General features: G+C 46.0%; 1 protein-coding gene across 1 annotated transcript in view; it reads right to left on the minus strand.

The window, feature by feature from the left end:
* Positions 1–17,395, minus strand: part of RBM6 (RNA binding motif protein 6) — a 53,861-nt gene extending 36,466 nt beyond the window's left edge. The window contains exons 1-4 of the mRNA XM_010083789.1: positions 17,283–17,395; positions 13,875–15,213; positions 13,015–13,104; positions 12,004–12,073 (exon numbers count right to left, since the gene is read on the minus strand). Of these exons, the coding sequence (XP_010082091.1) occupies positions 12,004–12,073; positions 13,015–13,104; positions 13,875–15,213; positions 17,283–17,326 (1,543 nt within the window). The 5' untranslated portion in view covers positions 17,327–17,395. The remainder of the gene's footprint in view (positions 1–12,003; positions 12,074–13,014; positions 13,105–13,874; positions 15,214–17,282) is intronic.
* Positions 17,396–21,473: the final 4,078 nt, after the last annotated feature.

The raw sequence follows: 21,473 nt of genomic DNA on the forward strand, positions 1-21,473 counted from the left end.
CAGCTTTCTCATTTTGCTGTAGATGTTATTGCATATGTAACAGGAAAGTGTGGGAGCTTAAGTTTAGAGGCAGGAAACCAAAAAGCCTTTACTCTTCTCACTCCCTGGAAAGCTGTCATCTCAGTCAGTGGCAGAAGGGATACACTGATTCAACTGCATACTCCAGTTATCTGTGCTATTATGTCCCACAGCAAAGTGCAGGGTGAACACTGCAGAAGCTAAGACCATCCTAAGAGTCACCCTTGGTGCTAAAAGTAGCTCCAAGAACTGAAGCACTGAGGAACAACCCCAAGTCACAACCTCACCCTTCACACGCCAAGGCCACCTCACTCCAAAGCAGTGCTTTCCAGAAGATCATGGGCTACACGGACAAACAGTGAGAAGCAAGGCTTGCTCTTCTCTCCCTGCAGCTCTTTTGGCTGGTCAGGAGCGAGAGGAAAGCCAGTCTGCGTGTGGATTGTACCATTTTAGGCACCTAGCTGTCCTGAGGAAGAGCTCGTCCCCTCTCCTAAAGATGCACATCTTAACACCAGTACCTTCAAACCACCTTCGTTTGGTACGTGGTACGTACCTTCAGCCCCTCACCTTCCATGGGAAGGTAACTCCAAGCACAATCCTTTCCGGCAAAGCATGGAAAACAGCCCCCACCTCCCCCCAGCCTACACCAAAGAACATTTGCTGCACTCACCCGTTTTTCCTTCTCAGTTTTTTTTACCCTCCTTGTACTTAACCACATCAGAGACAAGGCCATACAAAACTATTTCACCACCAAACCCTAATGATTTTTTAATTTTTTAAATTCTAGAAGCAATTTGCACACTGTTCTAACACCACAATCCTGACTTTAAACATTTGCCAGGATAATGAGACTCTAATTTGAATCTAGCTCCTCCCCTACCTCACAGAGGAATTTACTCCCCTTCCCCATGTTATTTTAGTTAATATAATTACACCAGAGGGAAATTTATCAATCTGGATGCTTTTCAGTTCTGTGAAAGACACATGCAAGCAGCAGGCCATCTGTGGTGGAATGCAGCTAAAGCCACTCGATATTCTTACACAAAGTGGGCACCTGGAACTAGAGCTATGGTTTCAGCTGGCAGAATCGACAGAACCAAATTCACCCAGCTGTTCCTATAGCATCCATTCTGCTCTGCAGTTCCAGCCACACAAAATCACGTTTTGAAAAGGAAGCCGTTCTCCTCTGGGCAGAAGAGTGCTGCTCTCCAGGAGCAGTGCTGCCCCTTGCTGGGAGCCTGCTTTGCATTCCGGGCAGACTCCTCTGCTGCCTCACCGCACAGCGTGCAGGCTCGCACAGCACATTTTGAAGTCTTATTCAAGTCCAGAACTCTATAGAGTCACTTCTCTCCCTCCCTGCTTAGAAAAGGGCTGCATGAATGATATTTATCAGCCTGTAAGGCTCCTCATTCCCCTGCACACAGAGGATTTTTGAAAGTTGCCATAACCAGCAAGGCAGGATCAGTGCTGCCTCACTTCCCTGTGCGTAGGAAGTAGGGGTCTCCTGACAGACAGAACACTAGATTGCAGAAGTTTTCACTCTATTCGCTCTACAGTAAGAGGCAGTTTACATCCCAGTCCTTGTGAAGTGAATGAGCAGTTTAGATATGGATTTAATCCAGCATGACGCAATTGAGAGTGCAACGCTGAACATTATACATCGACACAAAAGCTGAGACGCTCAGAGGAATGCACACCAGAGGATCGTTCCAGGCATTACATGAAGACAGTTAAGGGGAACACCAGCACACTTCTTGTGAACTTTCTTACCTCTGCCCTTCCCCACCAAACTCAACTCCCCTAATAAGCACAGCCACAGTAACGTGTACAATGAGAACCAAAACCAGAAACTGGGGCCCCATATCCTGCAGAAAGCAGCTGCAGGCCAGACGTTCAGTTCTTGTGGTCAGGTTGCAGAAGGAAGCAGTGCTCTGCAATTCACTCCAAGCTCTCCTTGCAGACAGCCCCAAAGTAGTGACGCAAGAGGAGAGCAGCCCGGAGCCCTGCTCCACTCCAGACTCTGATGGAGATCTGCGGGGGCTTGACACCTTCCCCTGCCCCCAGCTCCAGCCCTTCGCACCACTGACACGCAGGCTCAGTATGTGCCATCTACGGAGTAACATCAGCCTGGGATGGTACAGCACCCCTGCCCCAGCTCCACCAGAGCATCCTTACGGTTTGGACCGTGATGGAAAGGCCACTGAAATAGAGGCCTGTAGAACAACAAAAGCAGTGTTGCTGATTTTTCCACGATCCGCAACAATCACATTACCCAGAGCACAAGAGTGAAACAAAACCAAGTGAGTTGAGGCCCATTCTTAAGGGGGAGCAGCTAGAGAAGCTCCTGCCACCAACTGCTGTTCCTCTTCTCTGCCTCCTCCATAGGGCTGGTTCAGCTCTGTGGGTAGCTGCTACTGAGCTTGCATGCTTTTATTTCCAAAGCTTTCACACAGTTTGCCTGCCAGAACACAGCAATTCAGCTGCCAGCACTAGAAGTGGGGCAGGGGGTTTTAACAGAGATATAGGACCAGGCACCTAATGACAGGAATTGGTTCAAGAGGCATGCCAAGGTAAACTGACGTCCCCTGGCGTCCTGAGCTCTGGGACCCTCCCCGGTATTCTTCAGGCCATCAAAGTAAAACCAAAGTGACCAAACCAGCAAAGTAAAGTCACCACTGAATACTACAGTATGGGGTTTTTTTGACTCAAGGTGCCTTAAATTCACATGCAAGGTTTCAAATTAAGATGGAAATTCTGGTATCTTCTTAAGTTGATCCTTCACTTACTGATTAATGCAATACTGCATTTTCAAGATCCACAAAAAAGTAAAATGGAGTAAGCAGTGCTTTATGTTTTGGCAGAAGTACACGTGACCAACACAGACTCTGTCAAGAAGGAAAGAAACCGGTGTTTCCCCCCACGTAACCTCTGAGCACGCTGCAGCATAGTTACTATGTCCAAATGAACTTTCCACTGGGAACAGTCCTCCAACACTCGAACTCACCCAGAGTTTGGCCCTGGCATAGCCATAAAACATGCATGTCCTCATCTCCCCTCAGGTTTTAGGTCAACTGTGTAAAAGGACTTTGTACCTTATTTAACTACTTCCTCTCGGCTGCACAAGCCTCCAAGGCTGTATATGACGGGTGAAAGGAGAACAAGGAGAATGTGCACACAAAATCCAAAGGACTTGAGGACTTCTGTTCTCCCTGAATTGCCTCTATGTATAAATAATCCTTCACGGATGTTCCCAAAGCATGCTCTCTGTTATTTTCTGCACTGAAAATGGACACGATTGCTTAATACTCGTCAGTAAGGACACATTTAGAGCTCCAGGAAGCTACTCTGCAAACATTTGAATAAGGAATATTTTGCCTCTGAAACAGATGTGTTTTAGTGAAGTGAATTTTGACAACACATAGCAGATCCCTGTTAGCATGCCATGGTTTGGCTAAAAATCCTGAAAGCCTGACTTAAAACTACTGTTCTTTGGCTTCAGATGAAAAGATCAAAGACTTAGGATTTAAAATAAGACTTGCTTCTATACACACACAGTTTCTACCGAACAACTGACACATAGTAATGTGTTACTTCATGATAGTTTGTTATATCAAAGATCTAAATAAAGGAAAACCATCCTGTTGTTCTGATAAGGGCTGTGAGCAGTGTGAAGACATGAAAAAATATCTCAGGAGTTTTAGGAGGCCAAAAGAAAAGATCACATAACGACAGCAGCCCTGTCTATGCCAAACCAAAGATACTTTTGGAAAGAAGGCATGATGGCAATGTGACAAAGTCATCCAATTCAAGAGGCGATCCAGCTCCTCGACTCTAGGAATGAGCACGAGCAAGTCGGGTTACTGCCCACCCCTACAGGCTGAAGGCATTAGGTAACCTCCAGCCCTTGGGGCACCATCACCTGCCTTCTCAAAAACAACTGCTACAAAACCCTTGTCTGCTGTGGTGCAATACGAAGACGTTCTCTCTCCTCTGTCCTGGAAGGTAAGAAGATGGCCTCCTATTAACGTAACTCCATATAACAGGGTGCCAAATGACACTACGCTAAACTGGAGAGCTGGGACAGCTGCAACCATGGTGGAGGTCCCTGCATCTGCCAGGTGGGGCCAAGCAGCCTGAGGGCAGAAGACGATGATGATGGAATTTCCACAGGCAGAGAGCTTCTCAACCATCCCAACAATGCTTCACTCGTGGTTTTTCCCTGTCGGATGAGACAGCATTACCACAGAAGAAAAGCATTTGCAGTTTTGGGCACTTCGAGGACTTGTAGAGACACCGCATTAAAGCAGAGCCACGGCCAGCCTGCTGGAGCAAGGGTATTCTCACTGCACGCTCTCTCCAGGGACAGCACGGCCGAGCAGAGTGCAGGGGGGGCAATCCTCTACAGAGTTACATCCACGTTAGAGAAGAAAGTTCTATTGCTTCAAAGGCAACTAAAGTAGGGAATGAATATGAAGGACTTCCCCATCCCTTGAAGGAAGCTGCAATCTCACACACTGACCTGTGGACAACTCAGGTAGTGGAGACAGGATTTTGCACCCTGTTCTCGGAGAATCTGCTATTCCTCGATTGATAGAAGACCTAGGTCATCTGTGGGAGATTTTGGCAATATGCCCATGACCCCATCCACAAGTTTTTCTGTTTCCTTCAAGGAACGAAGGAGATGTAGGTCATCCATACTAAAGGGTGAATACCTTATCACAGGAAAACACAGGGCTTTCCCTGCATCCCTACTCTGTCACAGTGTATTAGCAGGCACAATACACTCGGTGCTTCCAAGAAGCCAGGAGCTCCTGAACATGCACAGTAGCAGCAGTACCTGTGCTTACACAGCGAGGCTGCCATGGCAGTGAGGATGGACAACAGCATAGTGCCTTCTCTGGCAAGCAGAGAAAATAAAGCTGTCCACACAGACCAAAAACGTGGAGGGCCCTCCCACAGCACGGCAGGGAACGGCAGCAATCTATCTATGCCAGCATAAGCTCAGGAGCCAAATCTGAGAGCTCTCTCAATAACCAGCTGGTGCATTCTGAGTGTCCATAAATTTGTCAGATCTCTTTACTGCTCAAATTGGTCTTCAGAGCTACTAAAGCTGAAGAGCTGTACCAGAAAAGCTTGCTGTTGAATACTAAACAGGACAATCTGCAATGATCCCTATCCACAATTCCTTTCAGAGCCTGAGTGCTTACAAGCCACACCTGGCTGCAGGGAAAAGGTCTGCCACTTCATACTGTGCCTCCCTATAGAAAAAGTACACTTGCACACTCATTCATGACAGCGCTGCACAAGAGAATGGCACTGAAACCACAGGATATGAAATGCGGCTGTATTCTGAAAGGTAGAGCACTACAGTTCATCCTCCTCTCTCCATCCAAGAGGACAAGACCCAGAAAGGACCTGCCTGAGATGCACTCAACAGCAGACACAGGCAGCCCAATAAACTACAGGAACTACAAGAGTCAGAGCCCCAGATGGCTGTCAACCCTTCTTGGCCCAAAAGAAGGGTAGTTTATAACACAGTGGGGAGGAAAGAAAAACCCACAACACTAAGATCGTAACACAGGGTAGCTTTATTAAAGACAAAGTATTACATTATACCTGTACAGAAACCTGGAATTCAATCCTGGGCCATCACAAAACTCCAAGAGAGGACTGGAAGCTGCATACCTGGGAAGGTGTCGCAGGCAGGAACTTGGTTGTACAGTGCTGATAATGTGAACCTGGTCTCCAGGATACACGATCTGTCATTTAGCACACAGGACTCAGAAAAGTGATGAATGCAATACTGCCAGCACATTGTGAGAAGCCTTGGTTTTGTGCCAGAGATGCCAAAGGTGAGCTCAGTTGTAAAAATGGTTACAGAGAGAAAGAAGGATTCTGAATGTCAAAAAGGCTGTGAGCATGTTTTATGAATGCATTTGCTGCCTTTTCTGTTGAAGAGGCCTTATAACCCCGAACCAAGGTTGATCACTGTCACAAACACTGACTGAAAACAGATTTGTACTTCCTAAGCCACCACATGACAGAAGAGGAAAGATGCGCAAGAATGCCTTTTGCTTCCAAGAGACAATGTACTACTGCCCTGAAATCTAGCAAGACTATCCAAAAGCCTACTGCCCAGGCAGATGGGAAAACTGGTGAGGACTGGTATCGATGACCATGGCCTAACTCCAACTAAGTGCTTTTTTCAGTCTTCATCAGGCTATTCTGGCTATAAACAAGAACCAATCACTTCACATAGATCAGCACTGATGACATTTTCCCAGCTTGTGAAAGGCGAGCCCCTCCAGACTGAAGAACTCTGCTGACGGACGGGTGATCTGGTCGTGCCTCAAGAGGAAACTCCATGTGTGCTACAGCATCTTGTGAACTCGTGGATGATCACTTCAGCTCTGAGCAAGTGCCTGAGATCCGTGCGCCCTATTCGTGACTGACGCAGTAGAGTGAGCCACACAGTCTTCACTGTGCAAAGCACTAAACACAGCAACTGGAGATTATTCTTCCTGTGGTGCATTAGCACCAGGCTTGATGGTGAGCCAAGCTGTCTTCTGTACAATTAGCACAACAGGCCAGATGCACCTCTGCGCCACAGCAGGTATTTGAGACATCTCACATTGACCCACTGCACGTTTTTTGTACCAAACCGAAGAGTACAAGTCCTTGTGGGATCTACTCCTTATCAAACTCCACAGGGTTAGTGCCAAGCCCTCTTCGTGAGCAAGCCACTAGCTGGCCACAAATCCATCCTTCAGAGGGGATTTCCCGAAGGGCACTGTATCACTCCTGGAAGGAAACAAAAGGTCTCAGTTTAGCAGGCTTCTGCTGCACACCTCCAGAAACATCCCCTCCCACGTGGGGCAGCAGCTCAGCTCTCCAGCGCTACCTAAGGCAGGAAGCTGCAGCACAACGGCACCCGTGGCACACAGGAGCTGGAGGCAAGCGCAGTGTTTCACCAGCGCTTCTGACCTCCAGGAGCTTCACCAGCCCACCCCACCCACATGTACAGCTGCAGGGAGGGAGCTAAGGCTTAGTGATATGGGGGCCAGACAAAGGCATGGCTGTGCCTGCTACTGCAACAGGAGCTCAGCTTTAAGGGAGAGGAGATTCCACCACCTTGGGACACACTCAAGCCACAGAAAACAGAGGGCTTATCCGTGGCTTGGAGAGGTACACCACTCAAAAACCTGTGTCAATTTTTCCATCATGAAGTGTAAACTTATGGACCTTAGATTATGAGTTTTAGCAAAATGCAACACTAAAGAATACAATTTTAAATTTCAGAGGCTTCCTGAAATATTCCTGAAACCAATGATTCACTGTTCTGGTATACAAGATAGACTGCACTCAGAGGGGGGGGGGGGGGGGAAAAAAAAAAAAAAAAAAAGCACCTTTGCAAGGTTTATCTAAGGGATTTATTAATATTTAACAGGTCACCAACATGGCAGAGCTTAGTGAGAACAAGCAAGATAATCCAGTTTCTTCTAGGATTTGGCCAAGGCAGTCTAAGTTTAACAAAGGGAGGGATAAGGGGGGCAGTTATTGGCACCACGTAAGGGCAAGATCTGGAGAAATGAAACAAAAAATAAATGCTAGTGCAAGAAGGTGACTAAGCAAGCAACAAAGCACATTTAGTGCCAATAGTACTTGCTAAAACAAAAGCTTTTCAAAACAGAGCAGGCAGCTGCCATTAAGTAGCTGCTAGGGTAGTCACGTTTTCAGGTTACACTACATTCCCTGCACGTACCTCCACCACAGGAAGATGCCTGTCCTTTGGCATCAGCCACCTGTATCCATGGGGACACCCCTCTGGCCCCAAGCGTTCTGCTGCTCAGAGAGCTCCTCCCTGCTCCGGTCATCCCACTCCCACCCCACTCCCACGAGTGCTTTGCTCCCCAGGGGTGCAGCATCGCGTCCCTGCATCCCCAGTCAGGATTCAACAGTGAGCATTCAGAAGGGTCAGAAGAGGGTTAACAAACCCAAATCTCCCAATTTCTGAAGTGCTGCACTAGAGGGGGCTGGGGCAGAGCTCACTGCTCCTTCTGATTACAATCCAGCTCACCTGGTCTCTCCGGGTCCACAGAGCTCCTCTCTGCACGTGGTGCTCTCCATCACAGTCAGCGTGTCCACTCTCCACCAGGCTCTCCCAGCTCAGCAAAACCTCCTCTCGGTTCCCCAGCTGGGCTCGTAGAGTAAGCTAGAAAAGCCTCATGGGCTGTCAGCAATTTCTGAGGCTCGTTTTCCCTGAACAGTTTTTCCTAACTGCTGGTACCAACCCTAGCATGAATCCTGGCTGGAAAACACACATTCCAAGCTTGTCCCACCACAGGCTGCATCCGGGAGAACAATGTGAACAGAAGGCTCAGAGTACGCTTCATGTTTTCACTTATTACTTGGACACCATTGAAGCACCTTTTAAGGGTGAACGACTCATCATAAGCAGCCCTTGAAGATAAAGATATCTGCGTGTGCTCTCTTCTCCAGGGCATGCGTGTGTGTTCAGCCAAAGAGTTCTGTGCACATCAGACACTTAAGATGGTATCTCAGACTCTGCTTATGTTTGACATTAGTCATGGAAGCAGAAATAAAGCTTGATGAGACTCAGGCAGGAAAAAAGTTTAAAATACTATCAAAATCAAAACCAGGACAAGGTGTGTTCATGTTAGATTCCTCAAAGGTCAAAAGGTATCGATTTCAAGCTCCGGGCAGCCAGCACCAATGCAAGCACACAGACAGTAAGAGGAGAATGCCAGACACCGTGCCGCATGGCGCCTGGTGCTGTTACACACCGCACAAACAGCTCCGCAGAGGGAGGCCCACGCTGTAAAGTCATGTCAAAGCTTTGACCCCAGTGAGCAGAGTTAAGTACCTTCAGAGGGAGCTTGCAAGCAGTCACTGACAACCCCTTCTCAGGGAGCTGCTGACAAGTCATCAGCACTAGTATCTACCAAATCGGCAGCACATCCCCGGCTCTGCCTCTGCACGAGGCAGCAAGAGGCACCGGGAGGTACTGCAGACTAAACAGCTGATGGTCTTGGAGAAGATTCCACTAGCACCTCAGGGTTTACTCTTTGTAATGATTAATTGAACAGACATGACCAAACACACTTGAAAAGGCAAGGTGAAAGATAAGCCAACAATCTAATACAGTTCTTTCTGCCAAGCCTTACACACTACGTTGGAAGGAGCCCTCTTCCCTCCACACATTGATCTGATACTTTCGGTCTGAACACACAAGCATCAATCAAAAAATCTAACTGGTAGAAATCACACATTAATGTCACAGAGTAATACTATAAAGTCTGACTGTGATATTTTATAATTGTCTGTAAATGCCTGTCTTTTTTATTTAAACAGAATTACTATGCCGGTTCCCAAGGTCTCTCCTTTCACTCCCTTGTTTAAAATCTAGCCACCATTTCAGTCTGCAGGCTTCAGAGACAAAATAATCTAAAGAATATACAGCTTGAAAGCACACCAAAATCACATCAGGTACATTAAGAAGTGTTCTATGCTCAGCACAACCCTCAGTGAAAATACGTTTCCCCTAGCCCATACAGAGTATGTAAAAAGAAAGGGCTTTATAAAGAAGTTGAGCTGCTTTTTCCAAGAAAAATCAACCATCTATTTTCCCCCCAAACAGAAAAGACTCTTGTGAAAGATCATACAGTGGAATCATCACGTCGAAGCTGCTGAGATAAGCCTTCTGATAAGCATTATCTTTTTGTGAAACTGATCTGAACCTCACTTATTCCAAGTTAATTGCGTGTTATTTGTTATGGCTGTTATTGTTCTGCAACAGCTGCAGGCATTCTTCTCTCAAACACACTCAATATGCATACTCATGATTAATGCTATTTTTAACATTTCTGGACAACACTCAGAAATATACAACCCACTCAGACAGGCTTAGCACACACTCTTCTGATCCAGGCTGCCGTCGTCCCGTTGAACCGACAGAGCAATGCAGGCAGCGCGCCCGGGTGTATCCCAGAGACATTAGTAATCCAGAAAGTTTGCTTTTAATTCTTATGAATATTTAGATACAGACCACATCATAAAAGCATTGTTTAGCCCATGACTGGCCTCTAGTTTCAAACAGGCTTAGCTTTTCAGAAGTTAATACGAATCCAATTTCACACACTTCTCTATAGGATGACCTAATGCGAAAAGCTGGATTAAAATTACTACAGCTTCTAGTTACACAATTTCAAGAAAAAGTTTTCACAACTCAGGAAGCTTTTATTGTCCTAGACGTAGCCATCTTGCGTAACAAAGATCAGAAAGCTGTTTAAATTAGCAGCTGCATTTGCAGCCTCAGGACATAATGCAAAACAAAATCTTCGAGTATCCACGTAACCTAGAATAAAGCTACACTGCTTACATTACTGATGTTGACTGGATGGGGTTAAACCACAACTTTAAACAGCTCACAAAATACGAGCTAATTTTAACTTCATTCTTTCCCTCCCCACAATTGCCAGAAAAACTTCTGCACAGCTTCTGCACAGAATTTCGGACACCATGTCTCATCCTGAGCAGCCTTCGAAACAGGGAATGGGAAAGAGGAGGAGACAACAGTTCTCTAACGACGGCTCTAAATCCTAACAACGTACACGAGAAGAGACCTATGAACAGATTCCCAGTTCAAGTTCCCTTCTTACTGAAAAGTGATGTATTTCAGAAAAAAAACAACTGACAAATCACATCAGCAGGGGCAAAAAATGAGTATGTTGCAATTACCGGGTTGCAGTCAGTGCTGTGCGGCTGACGACAGCCACGCCACACTATGCTCAGAAGAGAGGAAAGGAAGCAAGAAAGACTGACTGTACCCTTAAGCCCTGCTTGTTGGGCCAGACCAGATTACATGACACAGGGGTGTTCTTCAGTTCAAAGGTTCACAAGAAGGTTGTGAAATCTCCCTTGACAACTTCCAGAAACAAAAGCACGCTTGAGAAATACCTAACTGCCCCAGTTTCTCTCCCCAGCTATGAAACTCATAGGAAGCCTTTATGTAATGTATTGACACCAAAAAATTCCAGATGATTCTCATGTAACCCAGACTGGCAATAAGAAAACGCGCTGACAAAGGTAGAAGCCTCTGCTTTCCTAGGTTTAAAGAAAAAGATTCAGAAAACAGCACTGCAATTCTCCCTTTCTTTGGAAAATGACAGAAAATCACCCTAGAGCAGGAGCTGTTCAGCATCATCAGAGCAGGAGAGGTAATTTCAGCTGGTCCCCTCCGGCTTCGAGGTATTCCCTACTAGTATAATCCAAACCAATCTCCAAGACTCACCCCGCATTTCCTATCATCACGCATCTTTGTTCCCATACAACTCTCTCACAAAGGAGCCTTGTAAAATATTTCTTTCTTCAGAATCCTATACATACTTATCAGAAGTACAGTAAAACTTCATTTTATGAATGAGGAAGAACATCTAGACCCAGTACTTTGTTTGTAAAACTTACTTCTTTTTTTAATCTGTCTTCATATCTAAGAAGGGTAACAGTTTCATGTAACTGAAGGAGAAATGTTAGGACGTATCAGGTTCCATGAGGACACTGTTTGTGCAGGACACGTTCCATAGTTAGACAATCTTGGAAATAAGATGTAGAACAATTCGAAAGGATTTAATAATAATTTTAAAAAAAAGTTTGGGAATTAACCTGCTGTCCCATGTCAGTATTGCCTTTACTCTTGATGGCTATTAGAACAGCCTTAGTGCTTTTCCTACTGCTCTTACGTCTGTCTAGAGGTACTTGGACACACGCTTTACCTCTGAAGTAGCAGTGAGCACAGCCATCAGTTTTGAAGCCAAGAGGGCAAACTACAAAACTCAGTGGGCATTTTCATTCGAAAATACCTGCGATTATGGCACCAAAGACTTTAACCAAACAGCCTAAGTGAGTATCGGTCTGAAAAAGACTTTTGTGAACTTGAAACCAGAAGCACTGGAAAAGCATTCTCACCTGAACTGTAATCTTTCAGTCGCAAGTCCTTCACCGGTGTCCCATCAGGCCCTCGGAAGGCATTGAGAATCTACAGGGAAACCAAGATCCACTTCAGCCTCCAAAACAAAACCTCAGAAAGTGAAGCCCTTGATAACATACATTTCTCTTTCCCCAAGGCTTCTTTTCTTTCTAGGTTAACTCTGTTACAAACTGACACACTCTTCCTCTTAAGTTCCTGCAGTACCTGAGAACCGTTTATTGAGTTTTGGGAAGTATTTTGAGGGTTTAAGTAAGAGCACCATTTACACCAGAATTCAACTGCGCAAAGGTTTGTCATGATGGTTTCAGCCAGACACTTAACTGCCTTTAAGAAAACCAATGGGCATGGGATGACTGTTCTGAGTTTTATCATCCTCCAATGGACAAAGTTTCTGCCATGAGTTCTCCAGGATCAAGCCTCAGCAGCTCTGATCATCACAGCTAATCCCAGCAAAAACTGTTGCATGTACATGTTCTCATGTCTGCAACTGCCACCAAAAAAGGTCCTAATTCAAAGTGGAAGCTTTTGGAAAGGGAGCTTCTTTCACCTTGTAGCCTAGATTTTTTTTTTTTTTAACTAAGATCAGCAGTAGCAGCAGACATCTTTTCCAACTTCATAAGATCTCATTTAAGCAATTTCAAGTAATTAAGAAGGAACAAGTGCACTCAAAGACACTACATGCCTTCTGGGCCCAAAATATAATAACAACATAGCACCAATATTTGGTATATATAAAGCCATGCTGGAAGTAAGGCATGTTAAAAAGAGTCTGGAGTCAAGGCTTTTAGCCACCAACACCCTAGACATGACTGCAGAAAAACCATCACTTCCAGACCCCCCAAACACCAGAATAACATTGCAATCAATTCTAAATCTGGATTTTCCCTGGGCAAAATGACCAGACCCTCTGAACTACATTAAGCAGGTTTAAAAATGGTACTTTCAGAAACCGTTGACACAGGTTTTTGGATTAAAACCATCCCACTTACATCATCCTTTGTGGCAGTTTCAGGCACTCCTCCTAGTCGAATGAGCTTGCTGGGCTTCACATATTTGGGACAGGTCCGGTAATCTTGGTCCTTGAGTTCACATAATTGAGATGGGTTTTACAAATGAGAGTTGCTGGCTCACAAGGTACGTAAACAGTAACAAAACAAAGCGGGGTATAATTCAAAGGCAAAGGCCCATAAGCAGACTAGCTCACATCTTTAACCACAGCACTGTTTAAGATCCAGAGCGCTCTGGAGAACTAGCGATACTAGCTTCATATGCTCATTGAGCTGTACAGTGAGATCTAGGTCCAGGAAAATAAAATAGCCAAATCACCTCTCTCTGCTTTCCAGCAGTGGTAGATTCAAATTCAATAGTAGTTATTAACTCATTAGTTACCATTACCTTCAGATTTCAAAGTTAACTCTGAAGGAAAACAAAGCACGCATGAGAACAGCTGTACTGCTCTACAAAGGGCCATCCCAGCCAGCAGCTTCTCTCTGGTAGTGCTCATAAGCAATGTTCAGCAGAAAATAAGGAAATAAGTTCTTCTATGTAGTACTTCCCCCAACACCCTCCCTCTGGTCATTTTCAGCTTGGGGACTTTCTGAACCAAATCTGGTTCTACGTATTCAGCAATTCTAAACTGCTATTTTGCATTTCTCTTGAGAAGAAAGTATTTCTGAGATAGAAAGGTGCCCATTAAAACAACCCGGAGCATGAGGATGATCTCAGAGAAGGACAGTGAGTTAGGATAGAACTGAAGTGATGGGATATGAACAGAAGTCTCCTTCCCAGCTCCTTCCATTCTTCAGCCAACACACGTTTAACAGAAACATTAAGTGACAAAACCACGTACCTGAAGGCTCTTATAGGGCCTAGAATCTTTGCTGGGTTTTCCTTCTGAAAAGGACTTGCCATGTTCATAATCAAACATCTGATGCCCTGGCAATCGGTGATCCACATCGCGATACTCCATGTTTCGGTAGTCAGTATCTTGCCTTCCAAGGAAATCCAGGTCACCTTCACCCTTTAACCCAAGATCAGCATCGGATCTTTGCTGCTCCCCCCCAGAAAGCTGCTGCTGCTGCTGCTTGTTAGCAAAGGTCTGAGGTTGCTCCTCTTGGTCCTGAAGAGTAGGAAGAGGTCCACGACTATTTTGGAAATTGTGTGAAGTGTCATCTTCAAGACTTAATCCAAGGGATTCCTCTTCTCTGGGTGGTGCTTCTGGATGTTGAAATTCTCCTTTCTGGCTACCAAAGGGAGTTCTATCTAGACCAAGTGCAGACTCCTCTCTCTTGCTGGTGCTCAAACCAGAGCCCTCTCTTTCTGCTAAAGGTGCAGCAGATTGGTTGCACCTAAAATCTACAAGACTTTGATCCACAGGAGGCATTTCCCTATCTGAAAAGTCCATAGGAGGAGCCACATCTCTGCTCCTAAAATCCTGATCAGACCGGGACCTGTGCCTATTTCTGAAGTCTGAGGACGGTGCATTTCTGTTTCTGAAGTCAAAATCAGAGGTGCCCACACCTCTGAAGTCCAAATCAGGTACATCCCTATTTCTGAAGTCTGAATAGGAATGCTCTCTGCCCCTGTAGTCTAACTCGGACATATCTCTTGCCCTGAAGTCCGAATGAGATCCATCTCGACCTCTGAAGTCTAGATCAAAAGACCCTCTTCCCCTGAAGTCTGACGGAGGTTCATCTCTGCCCCTGTAATCCATATTATGTGCTTCCCTATCCCTGTAGTTCATACGGAACGTCTCCCTGTTCCTGTAGTCCACCGGAGGAACGTCCCCACCCCTGAAGTCCATAGGTGGCCCTTCTCTCTCCCGGAAGTCTCCAGAGTACATATCCCTGCCCCTATACTCAGAAGAGGGTGGCTCCCTACCTCTGAAATCCATCTGAGACTCATCCCTGCCCTGGAAGTCAGATGGTGGGAAATCTCTGCCCCTGAAATCATGGTGGCCCTCCCCACCTCTGAAGTCACTACGTGGTCCATCTCTAGCTCCAAAGCTGAAAGAAGGTTCCTCTCTGTTGGCAAACTGAGGATTGAGGAGGCCTGTGAGTGCCTGGATATCAAAAGGAAGTGATTCTCTGCCAGAGAAGTTGCCAGAGTGTCTTTCTTGAGCAAGACTATCAAGGGAAGGAGGATATTCCCTGTTCCACCCGGGAGCAAACCTTTCTTCTTGGCTCCCACTGTAGAAATAAAGACAGTATTATTCATAACGTGCTTAGAGTCTCAAATCTACACAGCAGCACATTCTTCTCTAAACTTTTATAGAGTTGTGCAACAGTCTAAGATCCGCAGAAGATATTGATGTTTGGCAGTTTAAGATGAGGCAGCATACGACAGATGTGAGAAAGTAAACTTGGGTGCTCCCATTTCAGCACAATTTCCAGAAGCACTCAACAGGGAATACCTGCAATATTAATGGGTTAATGATGGCAGCAATCCACATAGTCCTGCACTGCACAGCTCTGCAGCTGTTCCTGGTTCCACCAGCTGGTGCGTTTGTTCATTAGCATCACCAGCACACACCTGAGAGGAACCACTTGAGCTTAAGCTCTCTGGGCAGTATCACAAACTGCTACCTTAACACATCACCCTGAGGCACACAAAAGCAGAGGTTACCAAACATGCTCTAGTAACCTACTACAGAGACTCATTTATGCTTCCTTGTGCTGGAGTCTGAACTGGCAAAATGCTGAAAGCCACCAGTTCAGAATCTGAGGATGCCTCACAGGACTATGCCAACAGTCAATGTTTCAGATGATCCTGTGCTCGTGCCTCCACACTGACTGCATCACTCAAAGTTTACAACACTGTAGCTATGGTCTCTCCTGATATCTGCATAAAACCACTCAGGAAGAGGTTTCCTCTTAAGACAGTTTTTCAAAACCCAATGAAGTTTGTATTTTTTTGAGATGGAGCTACCTGATTTTTCATCTAAGCAAGACTCCAATACATGATTTTTAAAAATAGAATAATTAAATATAAACACATTTTTAAATAACACCAAATGCTACCCAAATCAGTGGACATTTCCTTAGCAACTACAGCAAGTCATGTTCTTTGAGTTTCTCTGCAGAATCACTCACCAACAGAATGCAAGGTGACATCTGCACAGTTAATCAAACCATATACAGATTTCCTAAGCTACATGCCCACTTCACCACTGTATAGAACAGTAATTAAAATTTGGTTCAAGGTCAGAATTCCCCACCCAATACAGTAATGAACGATACCAATAAAGTCCACCTAAAAAACAGCGGAACAGCACTACTGATATCATCACAGAACACAATCACGCTCCTATCAACACCATAAAGGCATGTTCGGGAAGACACTGGTTTTCACAGATCAGCTGTCATCACCTTTGTCAACACAACTGGACAATTATTTGAAGTATTCTTATTGCAGAAACCTAAGATATACCATGAGGAAGTACCTTTATCACACTGCTATTCAAGTAACAGAGGTGGATGTGTAAGCAAAGGATGAAAGAATTAAGCACAGAGGAAAACCCTAGCTCTTGGTGCCTCTGTTTTTTGTTTGGTTTTGGTTTTTTTTGGGGTTTTTTTTGTTTTTTTGTTTTTTTTTAATACCCAGAGCCCTCTTGCAAACAGAGGGCCTAGTAACAACCAAAGGAATATAAACTAAGAAAAACATTCATGCTGCGCAGGTCCAGTTGTATACGAATCTTTAAAACAGTTCCAGTGACATTCAAAAATGCCTTATGAAGGAGCACAGACAAGAACATGGGGATACATGGTCTACTTAACCTCATGGAGAGAAGTCAGCTCTCAAAGTTTTGATAAAATCCTGTGTGCAGTGAAAGTGTCAGTATTTCTGAAGTTAAGGCAAGCAGCATGGTTGAAGAGAATCAACATCTCACTATTAGGTGCTTCTCTTCTACATCTTAACAGCACCTAGCACCAAAATCCACATGGCATATCACCACCTGAGCTTACAACAGCCAAACTAAGTATCACTAGAAAAGGTGGGGTGGAGAAGGAATAGAAATACTAAAAGTAGCTGTTGTTAAAAAAAAGAAGTGAAAAAAACTTCACAGAAATTCAGAAAGTTACACTGTCACTTAACTTGCCTATCCTTTGGCAATCACACCCAGCTCCACACAGACCTCAGAACTTCTAGCAAAATACTCTGCTTAAGGGAGGACATGCAGAAATCTTGACAAACAGAAAGTTCTTAAGAACTGTATTTAAGAATGTTGCTGAAACAAACTGTACATTCGAATGCTTACCGAAAAGACCCCATTCTGTTGCCTTGTCGATGGTCTCCCCACATTTTGATCTTGTCTGGTAGGTTTCCAGAAAAGGATAATTCACTTTAACAACACCAGTACAGCACAACCTGTTGAATAAATAACGTGACAATAAGCTGCAAGGCAAAGACACACATCACGTAAGAAAAACACTGCTGGTTAAGGGAAGCGGTGAGTGGAACGCCTGAACGGGAGCCATAAATACACAAGACCATACTGAGGCATGAATGAATTTATTGTTGTGTTTCTCCATGTTCAAATTTGCAACTTCCAAAATCAAACTGTCAATATGGGTGGGCAAACAATTTGATATCTGCTTTGATTAACATAAAGCTTTCCAACATACTGTGCTGTCTGACACTATCGGGAGTGCAGCTAGAAATGTGAGAACACCACAATCTATAAACAACAAGGACAATTGCTGAACAACAGTTTGCAATTAATATTTAATCCAAACTATTTTTGCCAAAAGCTCTTTGCTGTTTAAGGAAACAATCACTACTATTGGTCTGCTATGCTTACTCTGCCCTCAAAAGTCTGTAGATAGCAGAGTAGGCTTTGCCAATCAATCATTACAGGCACTGTTCTCCAATGCTGCCTTCATCAAGCTGAGTGCCACAAATAACACTTGCCTCAATAAAGATCTAAAATTTCATCCGCTTCCTCCCACCAACAGAGAAGGTGAGGATTTCCTGGTGATTGCCAAAGCTGGGACTTGAAACGGGAAGTACTTCCTTCTTTCCAAACAAAAAAAAAAAAAGGTTGCAGCAGAGCATAGAGCAAAAAGAGGTAGCTAGCAACCTGCTCTGGCTACTCCAGCTGCGGCGGTTCAGGGGGGCTGCTGTGCCACTAGGCCAGGGTTAGGAGACCTGGGGCTCGCTCACTGCCGCAAAGCAGTTCAAAAGGAGGATTAAACTAACTGCAGCGGTCGGGTGGGACAGCAGACAGTACAGACAGTCACCGCCAGGCCTGGCTAGAGCAGCTCACATGGAAGAAAAGCATACGAGATCCTGGTTCTTCTCGCTTCCAAAGGTCAGCAGTGCCGTACGGGCGGCGGTCGAAAGAGCAGGTTACAATGGGACAGCAGGGAGCGAGCCCAGAGGCCACCTGTGCCAAGGAGCCAAAGGGAGCTGCCCTGTCGGGAGGAAGCACCCGCTCCTGCAAGGTCTGTCACCTGCCAGCAAACACTCCCGTGGGAGCTGGGGACGGCGGGGCCAGGCAGGCCTCCGTGCGCTGATCCACCTGATCCACCCGCCGTAATGGCATTTCTAAAGCCAGGCTCATTCAACTGGCCACTCAAGCCCGAGAGCACTGGTCTGCTCCTGTTTTACATAGGGCTCGATGCAGCAAGCCCCTCCCCGGTCCCAAGGATCTCCTCCACAAGCTCCACCATTTTTTTCTCAGAGGTGAATTTAAGAGAACTGACACTGCACCCTCCACAGAGAGGGCAGGCAAACGGAGATGGTTACGGCAGTCATCACTACGGTCGGCTTTTATCAGCCATTTCTTTTCTCTATGATCTTTTGCAGCCTGCAGACATCTGCAGACCTGGTGTTTCTTGCTCTTCCCTTCTGGATTTGCTCCCCCACTCCAGTTCTCATTAAGTCAACAAGCTTACCGATGCTTAAAAAAAACCCAAATCCCTTGCCAGCTGGGAACTGTTTGGACATAATATTCAAATTATCAGACAGGGAAAATAATACCATGGGACTGATATCAGGCCTGGCAGAGATCCGCTGGGCCATGCAGCAGCATCCACGAGTATGAGGTCACGGCTCAATAACACAGGCAGCAGCACTGGCTCCGACTGCCCCTGTTCAGCCCGATACAATTTGCTCCCTCCACTCTGCCTGTGGCAGTGCGCAATGTGTTAGCTGTGCCAGCTTGTGCTTTTCTGGGTCTGCACCACGGGTGACCCTCTGAAACGAGCTATATTTAACCCAGGCCCTTTCAGCGATATGGTTTACTACACAACCCCACAAAACAAGGTGACAGCAAACTGCAGGACAGGGACAGAAACTTCTTAGACTGGCTTCCACCGATGCCAAGCTCTCCTGAAGGTAGGCCCTGCTACAACTGCTCCAAAAGACGCACACAGTGATGAGACACCATCAGGATTCACCCTTCTGCCACAGGCAGGCAATGCCAGCTCAGCTCCCACCTCCCTGCTCGCAGGCAGATGCCGGGAGACAGGTCAGTGTGAGTAAGGCTGTTTGCCACAGACACACCAACAGAGCCTGGGGTTGGGGCCAGGCCAACAGCAAAGCGCAGCAAAAATCCACCCTCAAGCGCTGGGAATTGTGCACCCATTGCTTCTGCCACCGTTCAGTCACAAGCCCGCATCTGAGGGAGATGGCACCAAAGGACGTTCCAGAGTGACACAGGAACGCAGCCACAGAACACACAGCGTGGCCCAGCTACTCACAGAGCCCCAATTTACACCCTTTTAAGACAATAATTAGCTGTTACAATTATACTGACTATTCAGGAGTGCTGATATGCATCCTTAAAGTATGCACTATATCTCACCCCTCCTCTCCCAGCTGGCTCCGTTTCCTGGTGGCAAAGCCTCAGCTCCAGTGAGGACACAGAGGGTTCATCTCAAAGGAGGAGAAGCTCTTTCATGGTCTTAGTTCACAGAGGTCCCGCAGCCCTCCCAGGAGAGACTGATGGAGCTCTGGATGCTCCATGGCAATTCCACCCAAGTACTTCCTCAGGACCGTGCCGCAGCCCTCCCCGCACACCCCCAGGCAGCCCAGCGCCTGGCACTGCCACACAGGGGACACTCCCAAATCCACTTGCCAAGCTGCACATGCCAAGCCTGACAGCAGACTCCCTTGGATCTCTCATTTCAATTTACATCATACTATGGTAAAATAATGGCGTTGTAAATCAGAATTGTGCAACTGAGCCAGACTAAGAAGCTGGCCTTCTTAAGCAGTAATTAAAGACTTCTGGCAAGGGGCAGAGTGAGGAATGCCAGCACAGACCTCAAGCATCTCCTCATCAACTTACACCCAACTTTGCACTTTGTTTTCCAAACCTGGGCAGAAAGAGGAGAAACTGGTGATGGATTAGGCAAGGTGAAGTTTCAAAGAGAAGCTATTTTCAGAAAAATACTTCAATACTCACAACCTCCCTTCAAACAGCTTTTGCCAAGGCTGCCAGACTTGGTATTTATAGACTGTGAGGAAATCAAACACATAACTACACACAAGACTATTCTCAAAGAACAGAGGAAGTTATTTGCTGTGGAACAACTCTCTGTGCTCGGTAAAGTTTTTGTTAGGCTAAAGAAAGGAAAAAACCTCTGTGAAATTCAAGTATTACAAGGGGTACAAGAGAAAACGTTTCCCCAACCTACAGAAGCTGCAGGTAGCCAGATGCTATTTCCCATCTTGAAGTTGAAGATGTTTAATCCAGAAGTGAAGAAATATCAAAACCATGTCACTCAAGTTTGAAAGCAAAGGGAGAGAGAACCATTTTGGCTCTCCTGGGTGTTAGACTGGAGGTTTTCACCTCAAAAGGGGATGTGTGTGCTTTTCAGCTGTATGCTGATTGTATTAGAAACAATCCAGTGACTTTCTAAACCCCCACCCCCGTTACCACTCTGATCTTGCCTATCCCAAAGGACTTCATGAGCACATTCCCAAACAGGGAGTGTTGGGAGAGACTTTCACACCATCACCGCCCTGCTGGGACAGGAAAGTGAATTCCACCTTCAGCAGTACTTCCAAAAGCAATACCACGCACCATCAACAACACCAAACTCTTGTGGTGCTAATTATTTTTGAAAAACAAAACATGAGAAGTCCCCGCTTGACAGCCACCACATCACCAGCCTCCAGCACGAGCCGGGCCCCACCTTAGCCTTTATTTACAGTCCAAAATCCCATTCAGCCCATCACCGGGCATTACTGTCAGCTAACACGCTCCCAGTGGCAGCCCCAACCACCCCGCTCCCAGTGGCAGCCCCAACCACCTCTCCCCACATCCCAGCACGAGTGCAGCCTGCCTGTTGTCCATTCCTTTCAGAGACACAAGCGTTCCGAGGCGCGTTTCACAGAACCACACAGACGCAGCGTGACAGAAGCCCTTACTCGGACCAGGGCCTCGGAATAACACAGACATACCTGAAAACACCACAGCCACCGGCAACGACACAGGCGG

This window comes from Pterocles gutturalis, unplaced genomic scaffold (genome assembly GCF_000699245.1).
Source record: "Pterocles gutturalis isolate BGI_N339 unplaced genomic scaffold, ASM69924v1 scaffold9575, whole genome shotgun sequence".
In the NCBI taxonomy this organism is placed as follows: Eukaryota; Metazoa; Chordata; class Aves; order Pterocliformes; family Pteroclidae; genus Pterocles; species Pterocles gutturalis.